At 40.8% G+C, this 24,964-nt stretch overlaps 2 protein-coding genes across 2 annotated transcripts in view; both read right to left on the bottom strand.

Annotated features, from left to right (window-relative positions):
* Positions 1–8,715, bottom strand: part of cers5 (ceramide synthase 5) — a 36,956-nt gene extending 28,241 nt beyond the window's left edge. The window contains exon 1 of the mRNA XM_033627159.2: positions 8,404–8,715. Within this exon, the coding sequence (XP_033483050.2) occupies positions 8,404–8,576 (173 nt within the window). The 5' untranslated portion in view covers positions 8,577–8,715. The remainder of the gene's footprint in view (positions 1–8,403) is intronic.
* A 2,908-nt stretch (positions 8,716–11,623) lies between these two features.
* On the bottom strand, positions 11,624–22,689 carry gpd1b (glycerol-3-phosphate dehydrogenase 1b). Its single transcript, XM_033625574.2, has 8 exons — positions 22,532–22,689; positions 17,640–17,817; positions 17,417–17,557; positions 17,165–17,303; positions 15,555–15,667; positions 14,798–15,034; positions 14,570–14,676; positions 11,624–12,202 (listed from the first exon to the last, which is right to left on the bottom strand). The coding sequence occupies exons 1-8, from the start codon at positions 22,573–22,575 to the stop codon at positions 12,106–12,108; spliced, it is 1,056 nt and encodes a 351-aa protein (XP_033481465.1). The 5' UTR covers positions 22,576–22,689; the 3' UTR covers positions 11,624–12,105.
* Between the last annotated feature and the right edge of the window lie 2,275 nt (positions 22,690–24,964).

Raw genomic sequence — 24,964 nt, 5'->3', positions numbered from 1 at the left:
TGAAATTCATTCAATTCGAGAAGTGAAACTGCTCTTTAAAGGTCACTTCAAGAACTACTAGGAAAAAAAAAAAATACTAAAAAGGACCAGTTTTGAGTTTTTAATCACCATATGTATAGATTAACTTCACTTGCTGGGTTGGATGGTATGAAAAATATCTAACCCAACCATTTGATCTACATTATTGTCATTCCTCTAAACTACAGGTGACTTCAGGACAAACAGAAATTGATTTGCAATAAAGCTGCTCAATGCAGGGAGACAAAAATAAGATGGGGAGGATGGGGAGGATGGGGAGGATGAGTAGTGTGAGCGGTTTTACGTCAGATGCACAGGCGTTGGTTTTTGAGTTCTCTTTTTCCTTCTCATAGTGAAATACAGTGGCTCGGGGTCCTCATGCACCACTCAGACAATAGAGGTTTCAACATATAGAGAAGTCTCAACCTGGTCTCAACACTGATCCAGTTTTTTCTTTTTGACAAATGCTTGGCAACAAGCCGATTATATCTTGCTGATGTTTCAATTGACTGATCCAAAAGATAAACACATACAATGAGAGACTGTCAGAAATCAAATGGCTGCAAAATAGATGTATAATTCACAACAACTTACATTTAAAAAGGGTAAAAATAATGACACTGGCTGAGCAAGTTTGTACTGGTGCATGTGATACCTGGGCCTTGAAATCGTGTCATACATATTATTATCAGTATTATTTACAGGGAGCTGGGTTGTTACTGAATACCAGACTTTAATAATTGTCCTTCAGAGCTACTGGAGACATAATCTGACTTTATATTCATCTAAATGAAACCTGATAATTAGTTGCCCAATTCCTGTGACTCCAAGTGACTTCCTGTAACTACGATACAAGAATTTCTTAAGTCGAGAAAAACCCATAGAGAAAGCCGTCGCAGTTTGTTTCACTTGCTTATGTGAATATATAATATGAAATTAAATATATATAAGACGTCCAGAGCTTTAGAGCATCGTGTTAAATACTGCTGTGTCACGATTAATCGCCCCCTCAGTGATCAACGCTCCTGAAAATGGGGATAAAAATACACTTTTACACTTTCTTTACTGTTTATAATTCAGCACTGAAGCCAATTTTCGCCAGTGTGATTGAAAAAAATGATCCTGCTCAGATGTTAAACGTTGAATTTGCTCAATAAAAGAATGCAGGAAGTAATTTCCTTCTATTTTTTAAATTCAACAAGCAATTTGATGTATTGAAGCAGAATAGTAAAAGGAGCAGAAATGCAGAACTAAGTGCACTTTCTGTTCGTTTATCTCACGATATTCAGCATTATTGCATATTTCCCCATATCATGCAGCCTTATTACCGAATCACATGGGTGAGGTAACAGACGAGCTGATGTGGCACAGAAGCTGGCAGCAGCCTCGGCTCTCTTGTGAGCACAGGCCTGTCAAACTTAAAGAAGAATAGCCCACGCAAGCCTGAGCCTGCCGTGCTGCTAATCTGCGGATGGCAGCAACAGGAGGGGCAAAGGCGAGAGATGCGAGCTAATCTATTTATGTCAAATGACAAAACATCCCCGCTCTTCCTCAGACCCTGACCACTCCAACATACACAGAGCCCGTTACCAAGAGACAGGCTCAGTGTGGTCTGTGTACACGGACGCTAGTAGCCCTGATGGCTGTGAAGGGAAAAGCAGCGAGCTACATGCAATCTTGACAGTGGGAAGACTTTCCAGTCCCAGGGTCTGCTGAGGCATAGGCACGTCTCTATTCATGGCACAGTGCTGGGTTTAATTGTGGCCTTCATTTGACTTGTGAAGTCTGAAACAGAACTGACAGTTACATGTTGAAACAATGCCAGGTTATGTGGGTGATAAACAGAACAGCTGGAGGATGTTTAATGCATCACATCTTTGTTTAGTGCCTACCCTCACTTCCTTTTGGCAGAGAGAATACCTGGTTGTTATTTTATGGGGAAACAGTCTAACCGGCCCAAACAGATTACACAGCCACTCATAATCTCATACACATCCCAGTTTGTAGTCTTAACACGGCTCACCCCATGACACGGCTCAGAAGGACCAAGGCTAGCACACACACACAAAAACAGCCTGACTGCTCACATCGAAAAAGTCGCTGCCAGCTGCAAAGCCATGATTATGATCAAACAAGAAGAAACTGGTCTGGAAGAGGTGGGGAGGGTTGCACTGTTGAGGACAGCCGTCACATTAGTTAGCGAAAGGAACTGCCTGCAGGTAAAACAGGAATCCTGCAGACGTGCTCGATAATTACGTGTGAATTACACTGTCGTTTGAGGACGAGCTCACATGTGTCTGAAGACAGAGGCTGGTGAAATGCAAGACTCTGATAACCTACATTAGGAAAACAGATCATGAATATGTGATGCTCTCATTATTCTAATACCGACAAACACTATCACACACATGGTGTCTCACGCTGCAGTTGTTGAAGATAAACCTGTAAGACAAAGATTTTGTAAGATAAACAAACAGGTTCTGTGGTTTCAAGGACAGCATACCTGAAACTAGAAACGGCTGCTTTTCTTTATGAAAATGCATGTGTTCCCTGCTGAAACATTTGAAATAGTTGAAACTCTAGAACAGTTGAACTTTCAGTTTGAGTTCAAAATGTTCTGGAAGTGCTGCAATTTCAATTTCACTTTAGGGTCAGTTTCAGTTTAAGTGTCGAGTTAAACAAAGTCAAATGTGTACGAACAGTGGAAGTTTTTGGAGTTTCAGAAGCTAAAGAAGTTTATTTTTTGTTGTTTAAATGCAAAGGCCTGCAAGAATTAAAACTATGGCTGCAACTGACTATAATTTTCAATATTGACTGATCCAAATTAATGTCAGAAAATAGCGAAGAAATGTCCATTAAAATTTCTCACAACACAAGGTGACATATTTAAAAAGTTTGTTTTATTCGACGTAGGGACGGTCGTTATGGATTAAATCAAATATCGCAATATTTTTTACCACATACCTATATGTCGATATTGTCACAATACTGTATGGTTGATCATTGTTGCTTTTACAAAATATTTACACTATGTGATTTTTGGAAAAGTAATCAGTGATGTGTATATAATGACTAAATGCTTATAAGCAAATAATAAAAAAGCTAGACCAGTCTGGCAGGTTTATAAAATTACATCACTTCACTGTAAGGCAGCCTTTAAAACCAGGAAAAGAAAACACCTATTAATAATCCAGAATTCAAAATCTAATACAATATCTACGATCTCCATATATGTCGATATATTGCCCAGCGATAAGTCGACCAAATGTCCAAAAACCCAAAGATAAAGAAGGCATTAAATCCTCACATTTGATAAGCTGGGACCAGGGGAAGTGGTTTGACATTTTTGTTTTAAAATGACTAATACGATCAAAATAATTGCAGATAAAATTTATGTCAATCGACTAATCAGTCAGCTCTATTTGGACTAGTCAAAGTGCAAGGGGAGAAAAATCTGTTAAAGAGCAGCTGAAATGTCAGGTGACTAAAAAGCAGTTAAACTGTCATTCAAAGAAAAAGAGAATTAGGCCATGAGTCAAAAAAAAAAACTTTGTGGCAGGATGTGCCACCTCCCCAACAAAAGTCAAACTCCCCAGTGTGTGGTTGCATACACGCCTGACCCTCTTACTGCAGGTGCCTGAGCAGAGTGTGTGTGTGTATGTGTTATATTAAGCATTGTGTGCGAACAAACAGCACAGCCTGTGTTTGGGTTCTGCAGAAAGTAGGAAGTCAAGCTGTGGCGTGATGTTTTAATCTGATAAATAAATGAATGAATGAGTCAGCCGGTGTCAGACAGTGACAGAGCTAACGCTCCGTGATAACATCACTGCGGATCGGTCTCTCCTCAAGGACAGCCTCGTGTTGGAGAGGGACTGACAGTCGAGCTTGACACCTGAGACCTGTTGCTCGGTGCTGTGTGCATCTCATCAAACACCTCGGCAATCCTCCTCGGACACCTCCAATATCTGATTGCTCCTTCTTTACAGCCACTTGACCATGTCTAAACTAAACAGACAAAGATTGACAGTGTGGAGCTGCAGCAAAGTCCAGAAACCGTGGCTGAGTGACAACAAGAATCTCCTGTAATCTACCCAATTCAGATCCACAGGAATATACAGTACAGGCCAAAAGTTTGGACACACCTTCTTATTCAATGCGTTTTCTTTATTTTCATGACTATTTACATTGTAGATTCTCACTGAAGGCATCAAAACTATGAATGAACACATGTGGAGTTATGTACTTAACAAAAAAAGGTGAAATAACTGAAAACATGTTTTATATTCTAGTTTCTTCAAAATAGCCACCCTTTGCTCTGATTACTGCTTTGCACACTCTTGGCATTCTCTCCATGAGCTTCAAGAGGTAGTCACCTGAAATGGTTTTCCAACAGTCTTGAAGGAGTTCCCAGAGGTGTTTAGCACTTGTTGGCCCCTTTGCCTTCACTCTGCGGTCCAGCTCACCCCAAACCATCTCGATTGGGTTCAGGTCCGGTGACTGTGGAGGCCAGGTCATCTGCCGCAGCACTCCATCACTCTCCTTCTTGGTCAAATAGCCCTTACACAGCCTGGAGGTGTGTTTGGGGTCATTGTCCTGTTGAAAAATAAATGATCGTCCAACTAAACGCAAACCGGATGGGATGGCATGTCGCTGCAGGATGCTGTGGTAGCCATGCTGGTTCAGTGTGCCTTCAATTTTGAATAAATCCCCAACAGTGTCACCAGCAAAACACCCCCACACCATCACACCTCCTCCTCCATGCTTCACAGTGGGAACCAGGCATGTGGAATCCATCCGTTCACCTTTTCTGCGTCTCACAAAGACACGGCGGTTGGAACCAAAGATCTCAAATTTGGACTCATCAGACCAAAGCACAGATTTCCACTGGTCTAATGTCCATTCCTTGTGTTTCTTGGCCCAAACAAATCTCTTCTGCTTGTTGCCTCTCCTTAGCAGTGGTTTCCTAGCAGCTATTTGACCATGAAGGCCTGATTCGCGCAGTCTCCTCTTAACAGTTGTTCTAGAGATGGGTCTGCTGCTAGAACTCTGTGTGGCATTCATCTGGTCTCTGATCTGAGCTGCTGTTAACTTGCGATTTCTGAGGCTGGTGACTCGGATGAACTTATCCTCAGAAGCAGAGGTGACTCTTGGTCTTCCTTTCCTGGGTTGGTCCTCATGTGTGCCAGTTTCGTTGTAGCGCTTGATGGTTTTTGCGACTCCACTTGGGGACACATTTAAAGTTTTTGCAATTTTCCGGACTGACTGACCTTCATTTCTTAAAGTAATGATGGCCACTCATTTTTCTTTAGTTAGCTGATTGGTTCTTGCCATAATATGAATTTTAACAGTTGTCCAATAGGGCTGTCGGCTGTGTATTAACCTGACTTCTGCACAACACAACTGATGGTCCCAACCCCATTGATAAAGCAAGAAATTCCACTAATTAACCCTGATAAGGCACACCTGTGAAGTGGAAACCATTTCAGGTGACTACCTCTTGAAGCTCATGGAGAGAATGCCAAGAGTGTGCAAAGCAGTAATCAGAGCAAAGGGTGGCTATTTTGAAGAAACTAGAATATAAAACAGGTTTTCAGTTATTTCACCTTTTTTTGTTAAGTACATAACTCCACATGTGTTCATTCATAGTTTTGATGCCTTCAGTGAGAATCTACAATGTAAATAGTCATGAAAATAAAGAAAACGCATTGAATGAGAAGGTGTGTCCAAACTTTTGGCCTGTACTGTATAAAGTAAATATCTCCTAACTGCAGTGTTAAGAGGCTAAACTTGTTGCCTGTGTTCCTACATGTTTATATATTATATACAACAGAACAGGTATTGTCCCTGACGCATGTTTCTCTTTGTTGCCGGACAGCCTTGGAAACCATCTGATTAAAGGTCACACACTTTATCATTATGTGAACCTTCATCAAATAACTTAATACGGCCATGCATTTGTCTAACAACAGATACATCATCAACATACATCAATGACAACACCTGTGTCATGTTATATGTTATAACTAAACACAGAACAGTCGCAGACAGACAGTCTAGCTGGTATTTTAAGCATCTACACTTGCAGAATCTCCAACAACAGACAGTGAAATAAGGAAAGGGCGATTTGGATCTATCTGATAGAGCGCCATTTTCTGGAAAACCAATTTAGAAACCATTTACAGATTCAAACCCCATTCAAAAGAGTTGGGAGGCTGTGTAAAATGTAAATAAAAACAGAGTACAATGATTTACAAATCCTTATCAGTATACAATGGGGAAGATAAGTGTTAAACATGTCAATTTTTTCCATTACACATCTTTTAAATACAGCAATTCATATAAAATTCTGACCAGACATTGGTATTAAACTACACTGATAAAGAAATGATAACTTTTCAACCCATAAAAATCAATCCATATTGGAAAACCGTGGGTAAAGAAAGTATTGGACACGCTAACTTAAATTTATTCAATACAATGCTAGCCTCAAGACGCTTCCTGTATGAAGAAACTCAGTGTTCAGATGGGATTTTGGACCACTCTTCCACACAGACATAGCCTTTACATCATAGCCTTTTGACCGCTTGAGAATCTCGAGAAAGAAATTTCACTTTTTAAATGTAAAAACTTTAGTATCCTTAGTGTTGTTAAAAGCAAAGGTGACGAAACACAGTTAACACACGGTTAACATACCCATGTCCCAACTTTTTTGAATCATGTTGCAGGCATCAAATTCAGAATGAGCGTACATTTACAAAAAACAATAAAGTTTGAACATTACACATCTGGTATTTGTACTGTATTCAATTAAATATATGTGGAAAAGGATGTGCAAATCATTGCATTCTGTTTTTATTTACATTTTACAGTGTCCCAACTTTTTTTAGAGTCAGAGTCGTCTGATAACCAGTTGTGTTTTCTGTTAATCTTGTAAAAACCTGACAAATCAAGGTACTTCATTACACTAATGCTAAACTAACAGAGGTATTAAAACAATATACAGTATGACAAAATCATCTCTTAGTATATGTCATGTTGCCCAACACTAACTACAATTGCACTCTCATATATCTTCTGAGATATCCAGCGACTACTGCATAGCTCAAATGTTTCTCCATACACCGCAGCCCTACACCTGACCTCAGATGGCTTCAACACTGTGCAAACAAAATGCTATAGCAATGTTTTACTAAAGCAATAAAAGAATAAAAAGGCTAAGAGTATTCAACAGCAATACTCCAAAGGTCCTTATCTGGCATTTTCATATACAGCCTGCCGTAATGCTCATTTCACTGGATTCAATTCAACACTTTTATCTTGACGCTGCACATAAAGGCAAAACCTCCCTGGAGGCATCAATGGCTCAACAAATAGTGAAACCGATGTATCAGGGCATTCAGTACACTAATTAAGCTGCAGTCAACAAATGAGAGAATGTAATTTTCCTGCTGCCACTTTCAGTGTCAGTACACAATGAAGAAGAAGAAGAAGAAGAAGAAGAAGTAGGTTTAGCTATTCCAACAAGAGTCCTACATTCTGTGAATCAAATGAGAAACTCACCAGACTGACCCACCTAAAACTGCTGAGTAATTCTTTCCCCTCTTATCTGTATTTCAGACGTAAGCTTGGATTTGTCTTATCTTTATATGCAGAAGAGGGTAAGGTCAGTAGTAAGGTAACTCCACAACATCTCAGCTTTGCAACAAGGGGCAAATGAATGACAAAATCCTCAACATACTTTCAGACACCTTAACTTGGTTGTGTATAGACATGGCTGGCATCCAAGTATTATACCATCAATCCATGTCTGTCTGTGTGTGTCGTTGAGTGCCATATTATGACACTGCTGCCTTCCCCACCTCTGAACACAGCTTAGTTTGCACAGGACTGGATGGATGCCTTGATCCTGTGTGTGATAAGGAGATGGTGCAATGTGACAGAAGCAGCGGGCTGACAGGGCAGTGGCAGTGGCAGCACTCCCTATCATACATGCATCAGTTAAGGGCAGCTCAAGACACATAATCAGATTGCTCAACGTTAGTGTCAATGATTGCCAAACCAAAGTTAGTGTGGGGGTAAATTAACGTTAGCCACACCATGATGACAAGTGTTTTGGGAAGGGGTGCCCCGGCACAGTAAAAGGTGTTGCATGCACCTGAAGATGGCTCCCAACGGTAATTCTGACCAAACGTTTGTCTTTAAAAGTTCAGGAGAAAGAAAATTAAAGTTTAGTTAGTATTTAGTGGGCCGAACCAATGACAATAAGGACATGTTGGTGTTTGACATCACTCCATTTTTGAGGAGAAACCTCCGATGAAAGTAGTTTAAGGAAATCCCCCCCTCCCTCACAAGAAAGCACCCGACATGGGTGGAGAGCACACGCACCTTTCGAAGAGTATCCTGACGGCGAATATCCCCAAAGCGAGCGGCAGGGCAGTAAACAAGTGTCCAGCTTTGGGGTACTCCACCCCGGGAGCTGGGTCTGCCAGATCCGCCCAGGTTACGTTGTGTGGGAGCCAAAACCTCTCGTTCCAGAACCAGGCTGAAAGAGCAGCCATTTTCTCGGTGTCCCGGGCCCCGGACGGTTAGATTCAATTAGTTTATTATCCGAAAGAAAAGGATGTATAAAACTTGAGGAAAGCCTCTCTTCACCGCGGGCCACTTGTAAGATGAGTTGTCTCACTCAACTTTACCGCATCAGTGCGGAGGAGACCAGACACTTCCGGTGCAGGTTTTCAAAATAAGAGTCCAAACGGTCAACGGTCGATTTTGTTAGACGAGTTAGACGTTAGGAAGCAAAATTACTTAAATTTATATTTAGGTTCGATAAATATTACCTTTTTCTGTTCAGCCAGGGTTTTAACAATATTAGTTTTGACAATAGCCGAAGACAGCAGAGAAAAGTTGAGATTGGGTTTGGAAAATGCCATTTATAAGTTGTAACATGAGGGCCAAACACTTGAACTCTTTTTTAATCAACTGTTTCCACGACACAAAAATAAGTATTTGATGTAGTTTGGCAGTGGCACTTATTAACTGACAGACCGGAAAGACGCACAGGTTTGACTTGCAATTCAGTGGCACCTCCGAGGGGGGGTGAACCCACGGCCCTCCTGATACAATATCTTACAATGTAATGTTGAGTTCGCACTGGGCTAGAAATAAAACAATTTACGCGAGTGAATTACATGTAAAGTCAATGTGAAGATGCGATTAGACATGAGTTCTAGCTGGGCTGGCCGATGGATGCAATGGACCCAACGCAAATGACGCAAAATACGCAAAATGAAGGGGCGCAAATGAAGCAAGTAGGCCTTGTGTGATTTCGCGTCATACGCTTATTCGCAAAGAGTTAAAAAATATGAACTCTAGCAACCATTTTGCACCGCAATAGCCAACCAGCACTGACCCGGGAACGGGTATCAAGTTAATTCAGCAATTTCACGCACATTTGAAGTGTATTTACACGCGAGTCATCACAAAATATTCTAGCATTCAAACTCAAGCGAGTACTGCAATGCAAAAATTTGCATCAATTGGTACCATGTTGGCATAGCCTGTCAGGGAGGGGGCTAAAAAAAAAAACATGCTTCAAATTAAGGCTAAATTTTGGCAAAGGAACATGGCATGGCTATTTTCAAAGGAGTCCATTGAACTTTCAAGTCAAGATATCTAATTGAAAATGGGTTCCATGAGTATCCACAAGTCTCCCTTAAACTTGAAACGGCTTGCTCCCAGTAAATGTTTCGTTCCTTATAATCAATGTACTAGCCTACTTCAATTAAAGCTCTACGTTTGTCTTTTAAGGAAAAAGACAACCAGCCTATTTAAAGAACAATAAATCACCTAACAGGTGTTGTTGTGGAGCGCAGAACGCTAACTGTGAATAATTAGAATCCAAAATGTAAAATTAGAAACCGAAGTATATCAATAGCTGATTCCTTAACTCTCCATGTTGACATAGTTTTAATTAGCTCAAATACCACAGCAGCTTGGAATTCCTGAAGCATAATTACGGCCTCTGGTTGTGGTGTGCCCCGGGCCACAAGACTTCCAATGGCCCCCATCTGACCACCCCCATGAGAAATTTCTGAGTGCGCCACTGCTGCAAGTCAATCAACAACCTGAGATTGGACTTGACCAGCGCTTCCTTATTATCTCACACCTTTTACTTTCTAATTGTGAAGGTAAAGCAGCGCAGCTTCCTGTCTCCAGTGGCTGTCACCGCTCAGCTTGACACACCTTGGCTGCCGCCCTGAGATGAGAACTGGAATTGAGGAAGTAAGGCGAGTCCCTCCTCCTTCACCGGAGGGATGGGTGCCATGCATGTATGGCATCCATCCCTGCTGTTTCCTCCGTTAGAGCCACACTGTGGTCAGATACTTTTAATGTTTGAGTTATGATACCTTACTATACCTTGGGAGACTTTACAGCTTCCGGTCAGACTGATAGGTTATCTGTGAAGGTGCCGTATCAAAGGTAGATAACTCTGACAGGAGTGACGGGCTTGTGATTGATGTGATGGCACACCCAAGTGTTCAATGCATGTATTACAACTACAGATTGTTGAGGAATATTATGTAACATCTTGACCTATACAAGCATAGGGTTAGTTATTCTTGTAAGGGCTCAGACATAGATGGCACCCCCTTATATGGTATTTATAAGTGTTGCTTTAAGATGTGAAATATTTGAAATAGAGATGAAATATGACAGTCGAGTAATGATTTTAATGGCACCACAATGGGATAGTATTTCAAAAAAATTCTGTGTTGTTAAGCAGCGATGGGGCAGCTGCAGCTCTGTCTAATTATAGATGGACTTTTACTCCCTTGGAGCATGTTATAATTAGAAATCTCACAGGCCGGTTGACTCAATAACTATGCAAGGGGTTTCAGCAGGGGAATCCAATTTTAAACAAGCAGCAAATGATGGTACTTTACGGTACACGACATAGCTGAGCAATAGAGCAGCCAAAAAATAACATATTTGTTGGATCAAAGAGCATACATGGGGAGGATTTCTGAGTGTTTTATCAGTTACAACATTGGCACAGCAGGGTATGTAATACCACCTCAAGGCCAGAACAAATAGGCTACCTTTCCTGCTGCCTTTCGCCAAAAGTCTTATCCAAAGTGACTTGCAGGGACTGAGCATTGACGGGATACTCTGGCATATGGTGACGGACAGATGGCCGTTAATGAGCACACATTGGTTTCTTGCAATTTAATAGAATCCAGAGAGCAATTACATCTCCAGAGATGTTTCTGAATTAATCAAAAGAATACAAAACAAACTTGTTAATCAAGTGGGTTGAAAAACACAATAAAAGTTTGACTATGAAAGCATTCATAATCGCACTGAATCAATTACCATGAAAAATCCACACTAAACAACACAGCCATCACTTCTGAGGCCCGAGGCAAGATGTGCGCTTTAACGAAAGGTTGAAGAGGACGCTCTAGAAAATGGTAAAGGTGAAGAGTTTAGAGTGGCAGCCAGGCTGAGCTCAGGTCAGGTTACAGTGAGGCTGCTGCAGAGTGTGTGAGAGTGTATACTGCAGGCAGATACCCACACGTTAAAAAGAAAACATTAGACATGAACATGAAGTCAATAATTTATTCCAAAATAAATCATCATAAGAAGTCCAGAAAGAGGAAAAAAACAACACAGTGGGAGTGGTGTCTGTTGTGTGTTCAGCGCTTTGTTTACCGTTGGAACACAAATGTCAGAGAAAAGGCACGTTGAGGCACTTTAACAGAGAAATGATGTAACATTTCATAATATTCAGGTCGGGGTTTAAGTATTGTGTAAGTAAATTCTTAAGATTTTAAGACTTATGCAACTGTTTAAGTCATGTATGTTTCTAATCAGGTGGAAACAGAGGTTATGCCTCTCTCAGTAGTGTAACAGAAGCAGGTAAACAGCAGCTCAGGTAAGGAGGGCAACTCTGCTCCATTGTTTTCTTTTCTGTTTGAGTTTCAAACAAGAAAGTAGTCCTAACCTTCACCCCCTACAATCACCTGGGTTATACAGTAGTTCTAGTGTAAAAGTCCTTTCTCAGCTTCCACCCATGCATTTAGTCCTTTACATGTGCTCTGGGTGGTTCTGCAAACAGCTGATGAACTCTGTGACTGGGTGGCCGTTGAAGCAGATCTGCTGAACAGCAGTGAAAAGAGGAAACCTGCAGAGGTGAGAGAATGATTTGAGACATTATTAAAGGAATAGTTTCACATTTTGGGGGTTAAATAGAAAGACTGGTACCACTCTCATGTCTGTTGGCTAAAGCTGGAGTTATACTTGTGCGTTGAATCATCGCTGTACCTATAGTGAAGGCTCTGAGTTGACGTAGAGCCTACGCCATAACCTGATGTGCACCTGCCCAGAAATGTAACTACACATCGCGGCGACACCTATTTCTGTTAGCTGAAACCATTTCCCTCAGTGGTAATGAAGCTTTTATTTATTTTAATTTCACAGATAAGAAACAAAACATTGTGAAGACAATAAAACCCCCACAAAAAAGTATTTTAAGTCTTGTGTGTGATTTATCCTGGCTTCATATGAGTAAAGGAAATCTCTGCTAGTCACTAGGCTAATTTATACAATGTAAAATGCCATAGGCTTGCGCTAATAACATTAGCATGTTGTATTTGTGGGGAAAATGTGTCTAGAAAAAGACAAATGCTTTGTGTGTGAATCCTTCGAGTTATAAATTGTCGCTATTAAGTAAACTAAGCTTTACAGCACTTCACATAGTATTTTGTATTTATTCTATCGGCGATTTTTAAAGAAGCCCTACAAACCCGCTGGCCACAAACTGTAAAAAACAGAGATTATCTTTGGATTTTAATATTTCAGACAGTCCTTGAACACATTATGTGGGACAGTCGCTTCTGTCAGAAAAAACACAACCATATCTATGCTTAAAATAGTGACGTTTCATTCTATATAAAATTTTGCCATGGATTAAGCATTTACAATAACAAGCATGCATGACAGGTGAAAAACTGAGGCTTTTTTCAACTTCAGGATTTCGTCTTCAACTCTTTACCTTCAAATTTCAAAGGGTAAGTTTAAAAAATCAAATAGGCTATCTAATTTATGGTGGAGGGAGGGTCGTGCATTTTCCCTCAGTCACTCAGGGAGACTCAAGTAAAAAATATTTGTAGCTTCAGGGAGGGTCAAAAAACAAAACAAAACAAAACAAAAAACCAAACGAGTCACATCCCAGCAACCCCCTCCTCTGATAAAAAAGACCAGACCCTGCTAGAGCCAGCAGATTATCTTATCTTAGCTTAGCTTAGCTTAGCTTAGCATAAAGACTGGAAACAGGGGGAGACTGCTAGCATGGCTCTGTGCAAAGGTAACAAAATCCAACTAGCAGCAGCTCTTGAGTTAATTAATAATCACATTATATCTTGTTTGTTTAATCTCTTCAAAAAAAGTGTATAAGTGATAAGTTGTGGTTTTATGAAGACTTCCTGAACTCTTTGCTGGTTGCCTACAACACGTTAGCATCCAACGTCATCAAATGCAGACAATTTTTCACACGATACTCACGCCGTACCCTATCATGTCTCATTGAGACACATGCTTTAACGTCTGTATGTGACGCACAGCGGTCTCCTGGGTGAAACTTATTGTACCATGTGCTTAACATTGCCAATCAGTTGCGATTTAGGCAACAAAACTACTTAGTAATGTTTATAAAAAAACGTCATGTTTTGAGTTAAAATAAGCTCGTAATGTGTCATAAATGGATCAGGTGAGTGATGTAAGTACGTCACGGATGATCGTAAATTACGTAACATTATTTTAAACAGCACTGGGTTTTGGTTTTACGTGGGACACAAACGGTGGTCTCCTGGCTGAAAGTCTGTAATGGTTTGACTCTTCTATCTCCCCTCCCACTCACCCTACACAGACATGTTTTGTCTTTATTACTACGCCAGTTGCTCCGAGCATCAAATATCATCACTGATGTGTTTACACTAGAATGACATGGAAGCCCTGTGCAACTCACTGAGACGCCAAAGATTGTCACCGGCGTTGGTGTCACATGCCGAAGGGTGTTAAATGTGTCAGTATTTGATGCATGGGAATGAGAACAGACTGTTGCCTGGCAACCTCACAATGACAACAAGCACATAGCTCCTCATAAAACCCCAATTTGTCGCTTTTACACTTAAATATTTTGTATGAAATGAACATGCAAGATATACCATGGTATTTTCTGAGTTTTAGAGGTGCTGGAAGGCAGATTTTTTTGTGGCCTCATATTTAACATACAAAACACGAGAGTGGCACCAGTGTTCTGATGTAGCTCTCGGCAAGAAAGCTCATTGGCACATTTTCAAATACCATGTTCATTTTTGCAGGACATGATGCGATCACAATTAAATCTTATTTTGTATAGATACCTAAGATGAATCCTGATTCATATGCACTCAGTGAAACCAACATGTATCAGTAAGTGTAGGAATGGTAAATGTCCAAACAAGCCACCTTGTGATTTACATCCTTGTTGTAAAACATGAGACAAACTTACTTTTCCACCATGTTCTTCTGTTTCAAGATTTGGTGGACCTCAGCTGCAGTCGCTGGACCCTGAAGCTTCTGACCGTTCAGCAGCTCGTTCTCCAACTGCTCAATGGTCTAAAACAAAGAGTTCAGAGGTGGTGTTTGGTGTTTGGTGCAGCTTCTGTGTTTGATGTTACCTTATGATGGCTTTTAAGGAGTGATAGGGATTATCTGAGACAGAGACTGGTCCTCATACTTTGCCTGTTTTGGCGAAAGCCTCCCCAATCTTGCGGTTGCGTCCACCATAGCAGGTTGTGATGAGGTCAGCGATGCCGCAGCTCTCCAGGAAGGTGGCAGGAGAGACGTGGCAGTCTGTGCAGAAGACCCTGGCGAAGGCGATCATCTCCATCAGGCCGAGACGAATCACTGCCGCCTTGGTGTTGTCGCCGAATCCCAGGCCATCGCAGAAACCCGCTCCCACTGCTACAATGTTCTGCAGCGACAGGAAAGAGGAGATGCTGCTGTTATTGTGTTGCACTTTTTACACGTTGGGGTAAGTACTCGTGCATGTGAGGAATGTCACTGCTTAGACGAGAAAGGAATGCCTCCAAATAGATTTCCACATCAAAAAATTCCCAAATAATTAAAAACAAAATAAGATTATAAGGGATATATTAGAACATTTATATCGGGTTTATTGGACCAATTCTGAATCTTGAAGCAGACATATCTCTTAAATGTGTTGACCAGCCTGTTAGCTTTTTAAAAAGATGTCTGATGATTACAAAAGTGAATCTGAAGACAAATATCAGCAGATCTCAAACTGCAAAAACATTTTAGTAAAACTGACTTCTTTTGACCATATTTTTACTCTCATAACTTTTAATGCACTCTTCAACCTTGTAAAAGTGTTCTCTTACGAGCTTTAGCACAGGCGTGACATTGAAATTTCTTGTACAAGGTTGTGATAATAAAGAAGTGAAATGTGTTTTCAAAGGAGGAGAAAAGCCGACCTTGAGCGCCCCACAGATCTCCACAACATCAGACTCCTCCACCACAGTCACACGGAAGTTGGTGGTTTGCATCAGCTCCTTCAGCATGGGCCCATGAGCCTTGTCTTTGCAGCCTGTGTCCAAAAATAACACATACGTCATCACTGGTTTACACAGTGCAGCACTTTAGAAATGTATACTGTATATAAATATGCAACTATCATTCTGTCAAAGCCTTTCGACATAAAGCTCTGTATAAATACCACAGATTTCAATACAAATAAAACAAAATGTCTCCGAAGTATGTGTATACATGTGCTTATGGGGCTTTACATCATAACATGTTTTAAACAGAGGAACAGAGCATGACACAATCTTTCACTTTCAATAAATTAATGGATGATATACAAGATGTCTGTGTGGCCGATATGACATGGGAAGACAAAATCTAGGGTTTGACAGCAGATGTGTGGACTCCAGTCACTTGACTTGGACTTAAGTCAAACTCATATCACAGATTTGATTAACTTGACTTAGCTTGACAAAAAGACTCACAACTCGACTTGGACTTTAGCACCAATGACACATGGTTTCACTTGAACCTGAGCCTTTTGATTTGGACGTACTTGATGCCTTCCCGCAAGTATGTTATTTAAAAAGTGTGCTACGAATCACATAATTTTCCTTCATGTCTTGAGTCAACTTATATTAATGTTATTCTTTCCCAGCAAGCAACACTTAACTCCACATCCACTTTGTTTGAACCAGTCCGACTGCATCCAATCAAATTGCAGGAGAGAACCATTACGAGCTAACGTTGCAGTACCGAGCGCCAGTTGGAAAAACTCATACCAATGATAACTTTGTTTGCCTACAAAAACTATACAGTGGTCAACAAAGAACAAATTGCGGTAAACAAAATGTGCAGGTCGAAAATTATAGATTGAAACGCAACAACTTCCAACCTGTTCGACATTTGACGTTGCACAAAGATCAGTAAGTCGAAGCTAATATTAACACAGTTAGTGAGCTAATGCTATGCTAACGTTACCTTAATAGCTGAGTAACTTTTAGACACCTTGTTTTAACAAATAAATACAAGTTATAAAAAGCGCAGAGCACAGAGAAGCAGTCAGAGCTACAGGCTACAGTGAGGCTAAAAACGGAGTTCATATGACGTTTTTTGAAACAACTTTTTATGTTGGGGCTTCAGGACACTTGGATCACTACGGATGAGCAGTATGGAGATACTTTGTGGATTCAATTTTGTGTTCTTGGACGTTAGTCTGGGGCGCCGTCAGCCATTAGGTGTGTTGGCCGCTCCCCCGGCCGATCTCCGCAAGGGATGTGCGGACTCTAAAACTTCACCAGGGCCTCCGTCGGCATATGGGTGAGAAGATAATGGCTGAATTTTCATTTTTGGGTGCACTATCCCTTTAACTGCAGCTGGAGCCTCACTCAAATTTGCTGTTTACATCTAGAGAAAAATTAGATTACTTATTTTTAATCCATCCATTTACACATTCAAAACATTATCGTGCTTTACTTTCATAGAAAGTCATTTTGTGCCCTTAACTGTAGACGTCTAACTCCAGAATCAGACTTGTCAAGTGTCCATCTATCCTCCATACCGATGGTTGTTTCACAGAACTTTTCCTCAGCGACCTCGTTGGCAATGTTTGCTCCCATGAGGACCGTCATGGTGATGCCCAGCTTCCCTCGGATGACCTCTGAGATCAGCTTCAGACCCTCTGGACCCGCATCGACACCCTAGAGGAGACGGATAACCACAAAATCAACACATGGTGCATCATTACTTCCAATTCTTAAGTGCATTGTGTAATTCCTGTATCATCGATAGAAGGTATTAAGACAAATACTACCTTGATGAGAGACATTCCTACAGCATCCTTCTTGATGTGGTCTTTAATGGTGTCGCACACCCTTATGATGAACTGGTGAGGGACCACGAAGATCAGAATGTCGGCTCCCTTCACGGACTCAACCAAGTCTGGAACAGCATGCTGACGAGGAGAGAGGAAACATGTTGAAGCTAAAACCACACAGCAACACCAAACTGTCATCAGAGAGTGTTTCCATACTCACCACATTGGGGGGCAGCTTGTGGCCGGGCAGGTATTTCACGTTTTCATGGTCTGTGTTGATGATTTCTGTGAGTTTACGGCCGTTCACCGTTTCCTCGAACACCCACATGTTCACCGTGGTGTCAAACGTGTCATACTTGGCTGCGTTGGCACCCACAATCTTGGCAATGGCAGAGCCCCTGTGGACACAGAGACACACACTGAGCATCCTGGAGCAGAGACAGCAGCTGGTTGAACTTACTGTTTCCCAAAAAGGGTTAAATGTTCTTTTTGTGATTTCTAGTAGTATTCTTGCCCACTGATGTTCATTAACGTGCTCTATCCCTATCAAACAAACAAATAAATTAATACATTTCAATAGGTCTCATACTTTGATGTGCAGCTGCAGTGATATTGAAAGAAAAAATGATCAAAAATTGTGATATACAGTACAGGCCAAAAGTTTGGACACACCTTCTCATTCAATGCGTTTTCTTTATTTTCATGACTATTTACATTGTAGATTCTCACTGAAGGCATCAAAACTATGAATGAACACATGTGGAGTTATGTACTTAACAAAAAAAGGTGAAATAACTGAAAACATGTTTTATATTCTAGTTTCTTCAAAATAGCCACCCTTTGCTCTGATTACTGCTTTGCACACTCTTGGCATTCTCTCCATGAGCTTCAAGAGGTAGTCACCTGAAATGGTTTTCCAACAGTCTTGAAGGAGTTCCCAGAGGTGTTTAGCACTTGTTGGCCCCTTTGCCTTCACTCTGCGGTCCAGCTCACCCCAAACCATCTCGATTGGGTTCAGGTCCGGTGACTGTGGAGGCCAGGTCATCTGCCGCAGCACTCCATCACTCTCCTTCTTGGTCAAATAGCCCTTACACAGCCTGGAGGTGTGTTTGGGGTCATTGTCCTGTTGAAAAATAAATGATCGTCCAACTAAACGCAAACCGGATGGGATGGCATGTCGCTGCAGGATGCTGTGGTAGCCATGCTGGTTCAGTGTGCCTTCAATTTTGAATAAATCCCCAACAGTGTCACCAGCAAAACACCCCCACACCATCACACCTCCTCCTCCATGCTTCACAGTGGGAACCAGGCATGTGGAATCCATCCGTTCACCTTTTCTGCGTCTCACAAAGACACAGCGGTTGGAACCAAAGATCTCAAATTTGGACTCATCAGACCAAAGCACAGATTTCCACTGGTCTAATATCCATTCCTTGTGTTTCTTGGCCCAAACAAATCTCTTCTGCTTGTTGCCTCTCCTTAGCAGTGGTTTCCTAGCAGCTATTTGACCATGAAGGCCTGATTCGCGCAGTCTCCTCTTAACAGTTGTTCTAGAGATGGGTCTGCTGCTAGAACTCTGTGTGGCATTCATCTGGTCTCTGATCTGAGCTGCTGTTAACTTGTGATTTCTGAGGCTGGTGACTCGGATGAACTTATCCTCAGAAGCAGAGGTGACTCTTGGTCTTCCTTTCCTGGGTCGGTCCTCATGTGTGCCAGTTTCGTTGTAGCGCTTGATGGTTTTTGCGACTCCACTTGGGGACACATTTAAAGTTTTGCAATTTTCTGGACTGACTGACCTTCATTTCTTAAAGTAATGATGGCCACTCGTTTTTCTTTAGTTAGCTGATTGGTTCTTGCCATAATATGAATTTTAACAGTTGTCCAATAGGGCTGTTGGCTGTGTATTAACCTGACTTCTGCACAACACAACTGATGGTCCCAACCCCATTGATAAAGCAAGAAATTCCACTAATTAACCCTGATAAGGCACACCTGTGAAGTGGAAACCATTTCAGGTGACTACCTCTTGAAGCTCATCGAGAGAATGCCAAGAGTGTGCAAAGCAGTAATCAGAGCAAAGGGTGGCTATTTTGAAGAAACTAGAATATAAAACATGTTTTCAGTTATTTCACCTTTTTTTGTTAAGTACATAACTCCACATGTGTTCATTCATAGTTTTGATGCCTTCAGTGAGAATCTACAATGTAAATAGTCATGAAAATAAAGAAAACGCATTGAATGAGAAGGTGTGTCCAAACTTTTGGCCTGTACTGTACATGACTACTGACTTTTTATTGATGTGTATTTTTAGATTAGAAAATGTTCATTGCTCATTGTTCTTTAATTATTGCTTGTATTAAGGAGATATTACACTTTTAAAATAATAAAAAAGATGATTTTAGATATTTAACAGCTATTTTCTTATAGTTCGTACAGTGGTGTATTTCCTAATGGTGAACAAACATCCTGTGCCACTTGTGACTATGGTGTCACGTGACTTGAATAGTTTTCAGATGCTTTCCCAGACAAGAATAACACTACAGGTGAAAAAACAGAATACCAGGAGGGCATTATTTAACCATGAGGAGTGTCTTATTTAAAGCTTTACCACTGAATATCAACATAACACAGACTGAGGGCTGCGAGAATCCCTTTTAAAAGATCATATATCAGTATTAAGTATCAGTAAGTTGGCGTGTATTGGCAGAGATCAATTCAATGTTTGTCCTTTTACAACTGATTTATATCAAACACATTATAGTTTTAAAGTACTTGTACTTTGCTTGAGTGTTTCCAATGTATATATGCTACTATACACATCAGCTCCACTATAGTAACTTATATAATAACTACATGACATCATGAGTACTTTTACCTCCAAGTCTTGAGTTACATGATGCTAATAATCAGTGGTGGAAGATGTACTCCAACTTTTGACAGCAGTAAAAGTAGCAAAACTTCAGTGTAAAATACTTTATCACAAGTAAAAGCCAAAATACAAAATCTTACTTAACTAAAAGTACAAACGTATTGGCATTAAAATGTACCTAAACTACCAAAAGTACCAGTAGTGTAAGGTAGTTATGATGGGCCCTAGTGTGCCCTAGTTAATAGCTATGAAGCACACACACACAGACAGAGTTTCAGGCATATATATATTTTCCCAACAGTGTGTCTTACCGACACTTTTATGTTATATCCACTTGCTGATGCACCCAGCTGGTCAGTCTTGAGAGATTTTGCACCTAAACTAGCTTCTGTGAATTGTCTCGTTTCGTTACAGGATCAAACAGAGACCTGATACTGGACAACGTCAACATACATATTACCTAGCAACCATATTTACACATCTGTATCTGACAACAACTACAGAAGACAATAGTAAATTATTAGTTTAACTACATAGTTTTTTATAGTTTATGTAGAGTTAGCATATCATTTGTTATTGATTGATACTATGTTACAAAAACAGAAAAACATGGTGGAGATGGGTTTATCTTTTTGAAGACATATATCAAAAATCGCACCATTTTTGATTTAACGTGAGTTCTTCTTTGAGTATGGGTGTATTTCCAGGTGGCAGTCGGGCCCCTCCACCCCACGGGCACCAGCGCAACCGCACTGCCTGCACTGCTTACATTTACGCCCCTGAAAAGTAGTCACTGTGCAGAATGGCTAATTTCAGAATCATGTTGCAGCAAGCACTGTTTCACTCCGAAGTTGTTGAAATCTGGCGCTCGGGCAGTGACTTGCAGCATCAAAAACCAAGGAAAAAAGGCGTCCTTTAACGTCGACATGATACACAGCCAGTTGCCATTATAGTTTAACTGCATCCGGCGACATCAGGGGGAAATGCGGTGGGACAAGGATGAAGGTTAAGGCAGTGAAAGTCCGATTTGGGCAGGCAGGACAAACAACAAACATCGAATTAAACCCAACAGAGCGGTAAGATTCGTAAGGTTCTAAAGCCAAACCTTGTTCTTTTTTCCTAAACCTAACCACGTGCATTTGTTGAATTCAAGGTGTTGTTCCGACATATCGCGTTTATTTTGAAACTGTATGTAAACGGTAAACTTCCTGTGAAAAAGGAAGTGTACTTTGAAAGAAGACAATGCATGTAACAGGCAGAGCTTAACACGGCGTCCCAGAACATCAACAACCAACACACCCAGGGTACCTTGCACGTCATATGTGGATGTGGAAAGTCCATGACCAAACATGGATATGTGACGAGGTCGGGGTGAGAGTGTGTTGTTCCAGCTGGTAAAGGTGGACTATTTTATATCCTGCCGAGTTCTTTAATCTGTAATATTACATCATGATTGATTAGCTGATTTACATTTTGTATTAATAATCTAAATCTGCAAAGTAACTAAAGCTTTAAAATAAATGTAGTGGAGTAAAAGGTATAAACTGGCCTCTTAAATGTAGTGAAGAAATATAAAGAAGCATAAAATGGAAATACTCAAGTAAAGTACAAACACATCAAAATTGTACATAAGTACAGTACTTGAATGAATGTACTTAGTTACAATAATAGTGATACTTCCTTCCTCTAATAGGTATAATTTGAATGCAGGTCAGTTACTAGCACACTGTGGTAATGCTGCTCTGGGTATCTTTAGTAGGTATCTGAATACCTCTTCCTCCACTGACTAATCTAAATGTCACGCAGGCTGAGGGATATCAACTCCACACGAAGGCTGATTCAGCACAAATATCTCTGAATATGAAAAAGTCAAGAGCTGCTTGTTTAATAAAGATTTTTGGGCTGTTGAAGCATCAAAGGTCATCAGACAGTCAGACAGACAGTCAGTCTCAGCAGGACCTCCACTCTGCAGTCTGGCAAAAGACAGCAGGCGACTTATTAACTTTATGAATTATTTATCTGCTGTTAACAAAAGGCTGAAGCGGTTTTCTTTCTGCAAAGTTTACCAACTCTTTGACAACATTCACTCTCACACACACAAAAGTCTCCTGGCCCACTGTGTGTGGACTCTAATATGGTGTCTGGAGACTTTGCAACGCACCACTGACTGTACTAACACTGAGCTGAGAGACATCCTAAAGTGCATTAGAGTTAATCAAACACCTCATCACCCCTGAACTCACCAGTTACCAGAGCCGATCACACAGACTTTCTTCGGCGCTGCCATGATGTGTTTGACCTTCCAGACGGAGCTGCTGCCGGTGCGGAGACACACTGAAGCCGGGACAGAGTGTATTTATACGGACACACAGCTGGGGCTCGGTCACACCCTCCGACACCGGTTGGTCTGCTCTGTCGCCTCTCAGGGAAACACTCCCTCTCCTATTACTCTCACACACAAGTAACGGGACAGCAGGGTGTTTCATTAAGCTGACAGTGATGTAGGACCATTTACTTCTCGCGTTTTTATGCTACAAACTGCATTAACTCAGTTTATGTGGTTGGTTAAATAGTAGTAAATTGAGTTAGGGACTGTTCGTTATTCATGAGGTGGAGGTGGGGGTGCGAAAAGGGGGAGGCATGTCAATTTTGTGAGCACTGCAGAGGTACTTGTGTTTTTTATTTTGGCTCATGGGAGGGACTTACAACTTTATTTTGTATTTATTTTACCACTGATTTTTATGGAAGATATGCTGGCATGATTTCTTTTTAAAAAATCAACCAAAAGGCTCACCTGCTTTTTCAATACTTATCATCAGTTATTTGCATATGAGTCATGTATCACCGAGTACTTGTATTGTTTAACAACACATTCTCACTCCGACCTCGTCACGCACTGACGTTTGGTCATGGACTTTCAAGGTACGTTCTGGGACAGTGTGTCAAGTTCTGCCTGTTACATGCATTGTCTTCTTTCAAAATACACTTCCTTTTTCACAGGAAATGTAATATTTACATACAGTTTCTTTCAAAATAAACGTACAAACGGTACAACACTGCGAATTGACCTTTTTTTCCCTTCAACAACAAACACGTGGTTGGGTTTTGGAAAAAAGAACAGGGTTTGGTTTTAGAATCCTACGGAAACACTGCTCTCTTGGGTAAAAGTCCATGTTTGTTGGACCCATCCACCACTGCTCTCTCCAGCCCCAGTCAGATGTTTGCCGCCCTAACTTTCGTCCTTTAGTTTCCCCCTGACGCCACCGGGCACCGTTAAACTATAACGGCAACTGGCCGCTTATCATGCCAAAGTTAAAGGATAGTTTTTTACGTTGGTTTCTGACGCCACAAGTCACCTGCCCCAGCACCAGATTTTGACAACTTTGGAGTGAGACTGGACTCTGTTTAACAACTAGGGATTGTTTGACTTCAATGTTTTGAAACAAATGGCTCATGAACTACAAAAGAAACCGACAACAGCTACTGCTGACCACACCACTGTGGATAAGGGCGCAACCATGTTGGAGGAATGCTCTGACCCCAGCTCTAAACTGCCTGCAGATCTGGAGAGACCTGTTACTTACTCTCACGCACTGTTCAGTCTGTATCTCTATGGACTTTCAAGGTAAGGGCGGGAGGGGATCGGTGAAAGATGTGGAGGGATGTTTGTTAGGACAAGATAAAATGGAAGGAAATGTATTGTTTCAATTGTAACTCTGTATGATTTGCAGTTATCTGTCAATAAAAAACATCACCAAATTTACACCATTTATCACACCAGAAACTGTAAAAACAGAAATTATCATTGGATTTTAAAATATCTGACAGTCCTTGAACATATCATGTGCCAAAAAATAGTGATATTTCATCAAAATCACTTTATTCTGCGTCTCATTTAAAATTTGACCAAAAATAAACTGCACAAACTAACCAGCAGCACGACCAGAGTGACAAACGAAAGTGTTTCTTTTAACTGCAGGATTTTGTCTTTAATTTTTAACTTTTAACTCTCAAACATCAAATAATATGTTTTAAAATCTAATAACTCATTTATGGTGGAAGGAGGGTCATGTATTTTCCTGCAGTCATACCCCAGCCACCCCCCTCCTCTGATAAGTAAAGAACAGTCCCTTGCTTCTAAAGTAGAAAATGACAGTAATGGGAAATAAATAAAATATTTGGTCAAATACTTCACAAACTAAAGCTGAAACAGAGCTGGACCAAACACGTTCGGCGCCTCAGACAAACCCTCAGAAAATCTTTTTTTATATTTACTGTATTAATTATAGACAAGAAGAGGCAGTTACATAAAACATTTTCTGGGTGCTCAAGTGTGAAATTCAGCGGTGGAAACTAACAAACGAACTACATTTATTCAAGTACTGTACTTCAGTGAAAGTTTTACTCCACTGTATTTGTCTGACAGCTGTAGTTACTTTTCATATTAGGACTTTACATAAAAGAACAATTGATAAGCTTATAAAATAAATGTATTGTTACAGATTAAAACAGTGGTTCCCGATGGTTTTGGCCTGTGACCTCTTTCAAACAAGCAGTCTCTAGCTGGGGTATCTTGTCGCTTTTCAGATGTCTTTCTTCCACCAGAAGTGATTTCTGTAAGTTTTAAAGACCTCAAAAGGTTCCATATTTAACATAACCCCCCACCACCACCCAAT

Source organism: Epinephelus lanceolatus, chromosome 1, assembly GCF_041903045.1.
Source record: "Epinephelus lanceolatus isolate andai-2023 chromosome 1, ASM4190304v1, whole genome shotgun sequence".
In the NCBI taxonomy this organism is placed as follows: Eukaryota; Metazoa; Chordata; class Actinopteri; order Perciformes; family Serranidae; genus Epinephelus; species Epinephelus lanceolatus.
Note: the sequence above shows the minus strand (reverse complement) of the source record. Positions and strands in the feature narration are given on the sequence as shown.

Coding starts and splice junctions, on each gene's coding strand:
- gpd1b (XM_033625574.2), bottom strand. CDS start 22,575: ATGGCAGCGCCGAAGAAAGTCTGTGTGATCGGCTCTGGTAACTG. Junction 17,304..17,416: donor TAGGAATGTCTCTCATCAAG/GTAGTATTTGTC, acceptor CGTCTCCTCTAG/GGTGTCGATGCGGGTCCAGA. Junction 15,035..15,554: donor AGATCTGTGGGGCGCTCAAG/GTCGGCTTTTCT, acceptor CTGTCGCTGCAG/AACATTGTAGCAGTGGGAGC.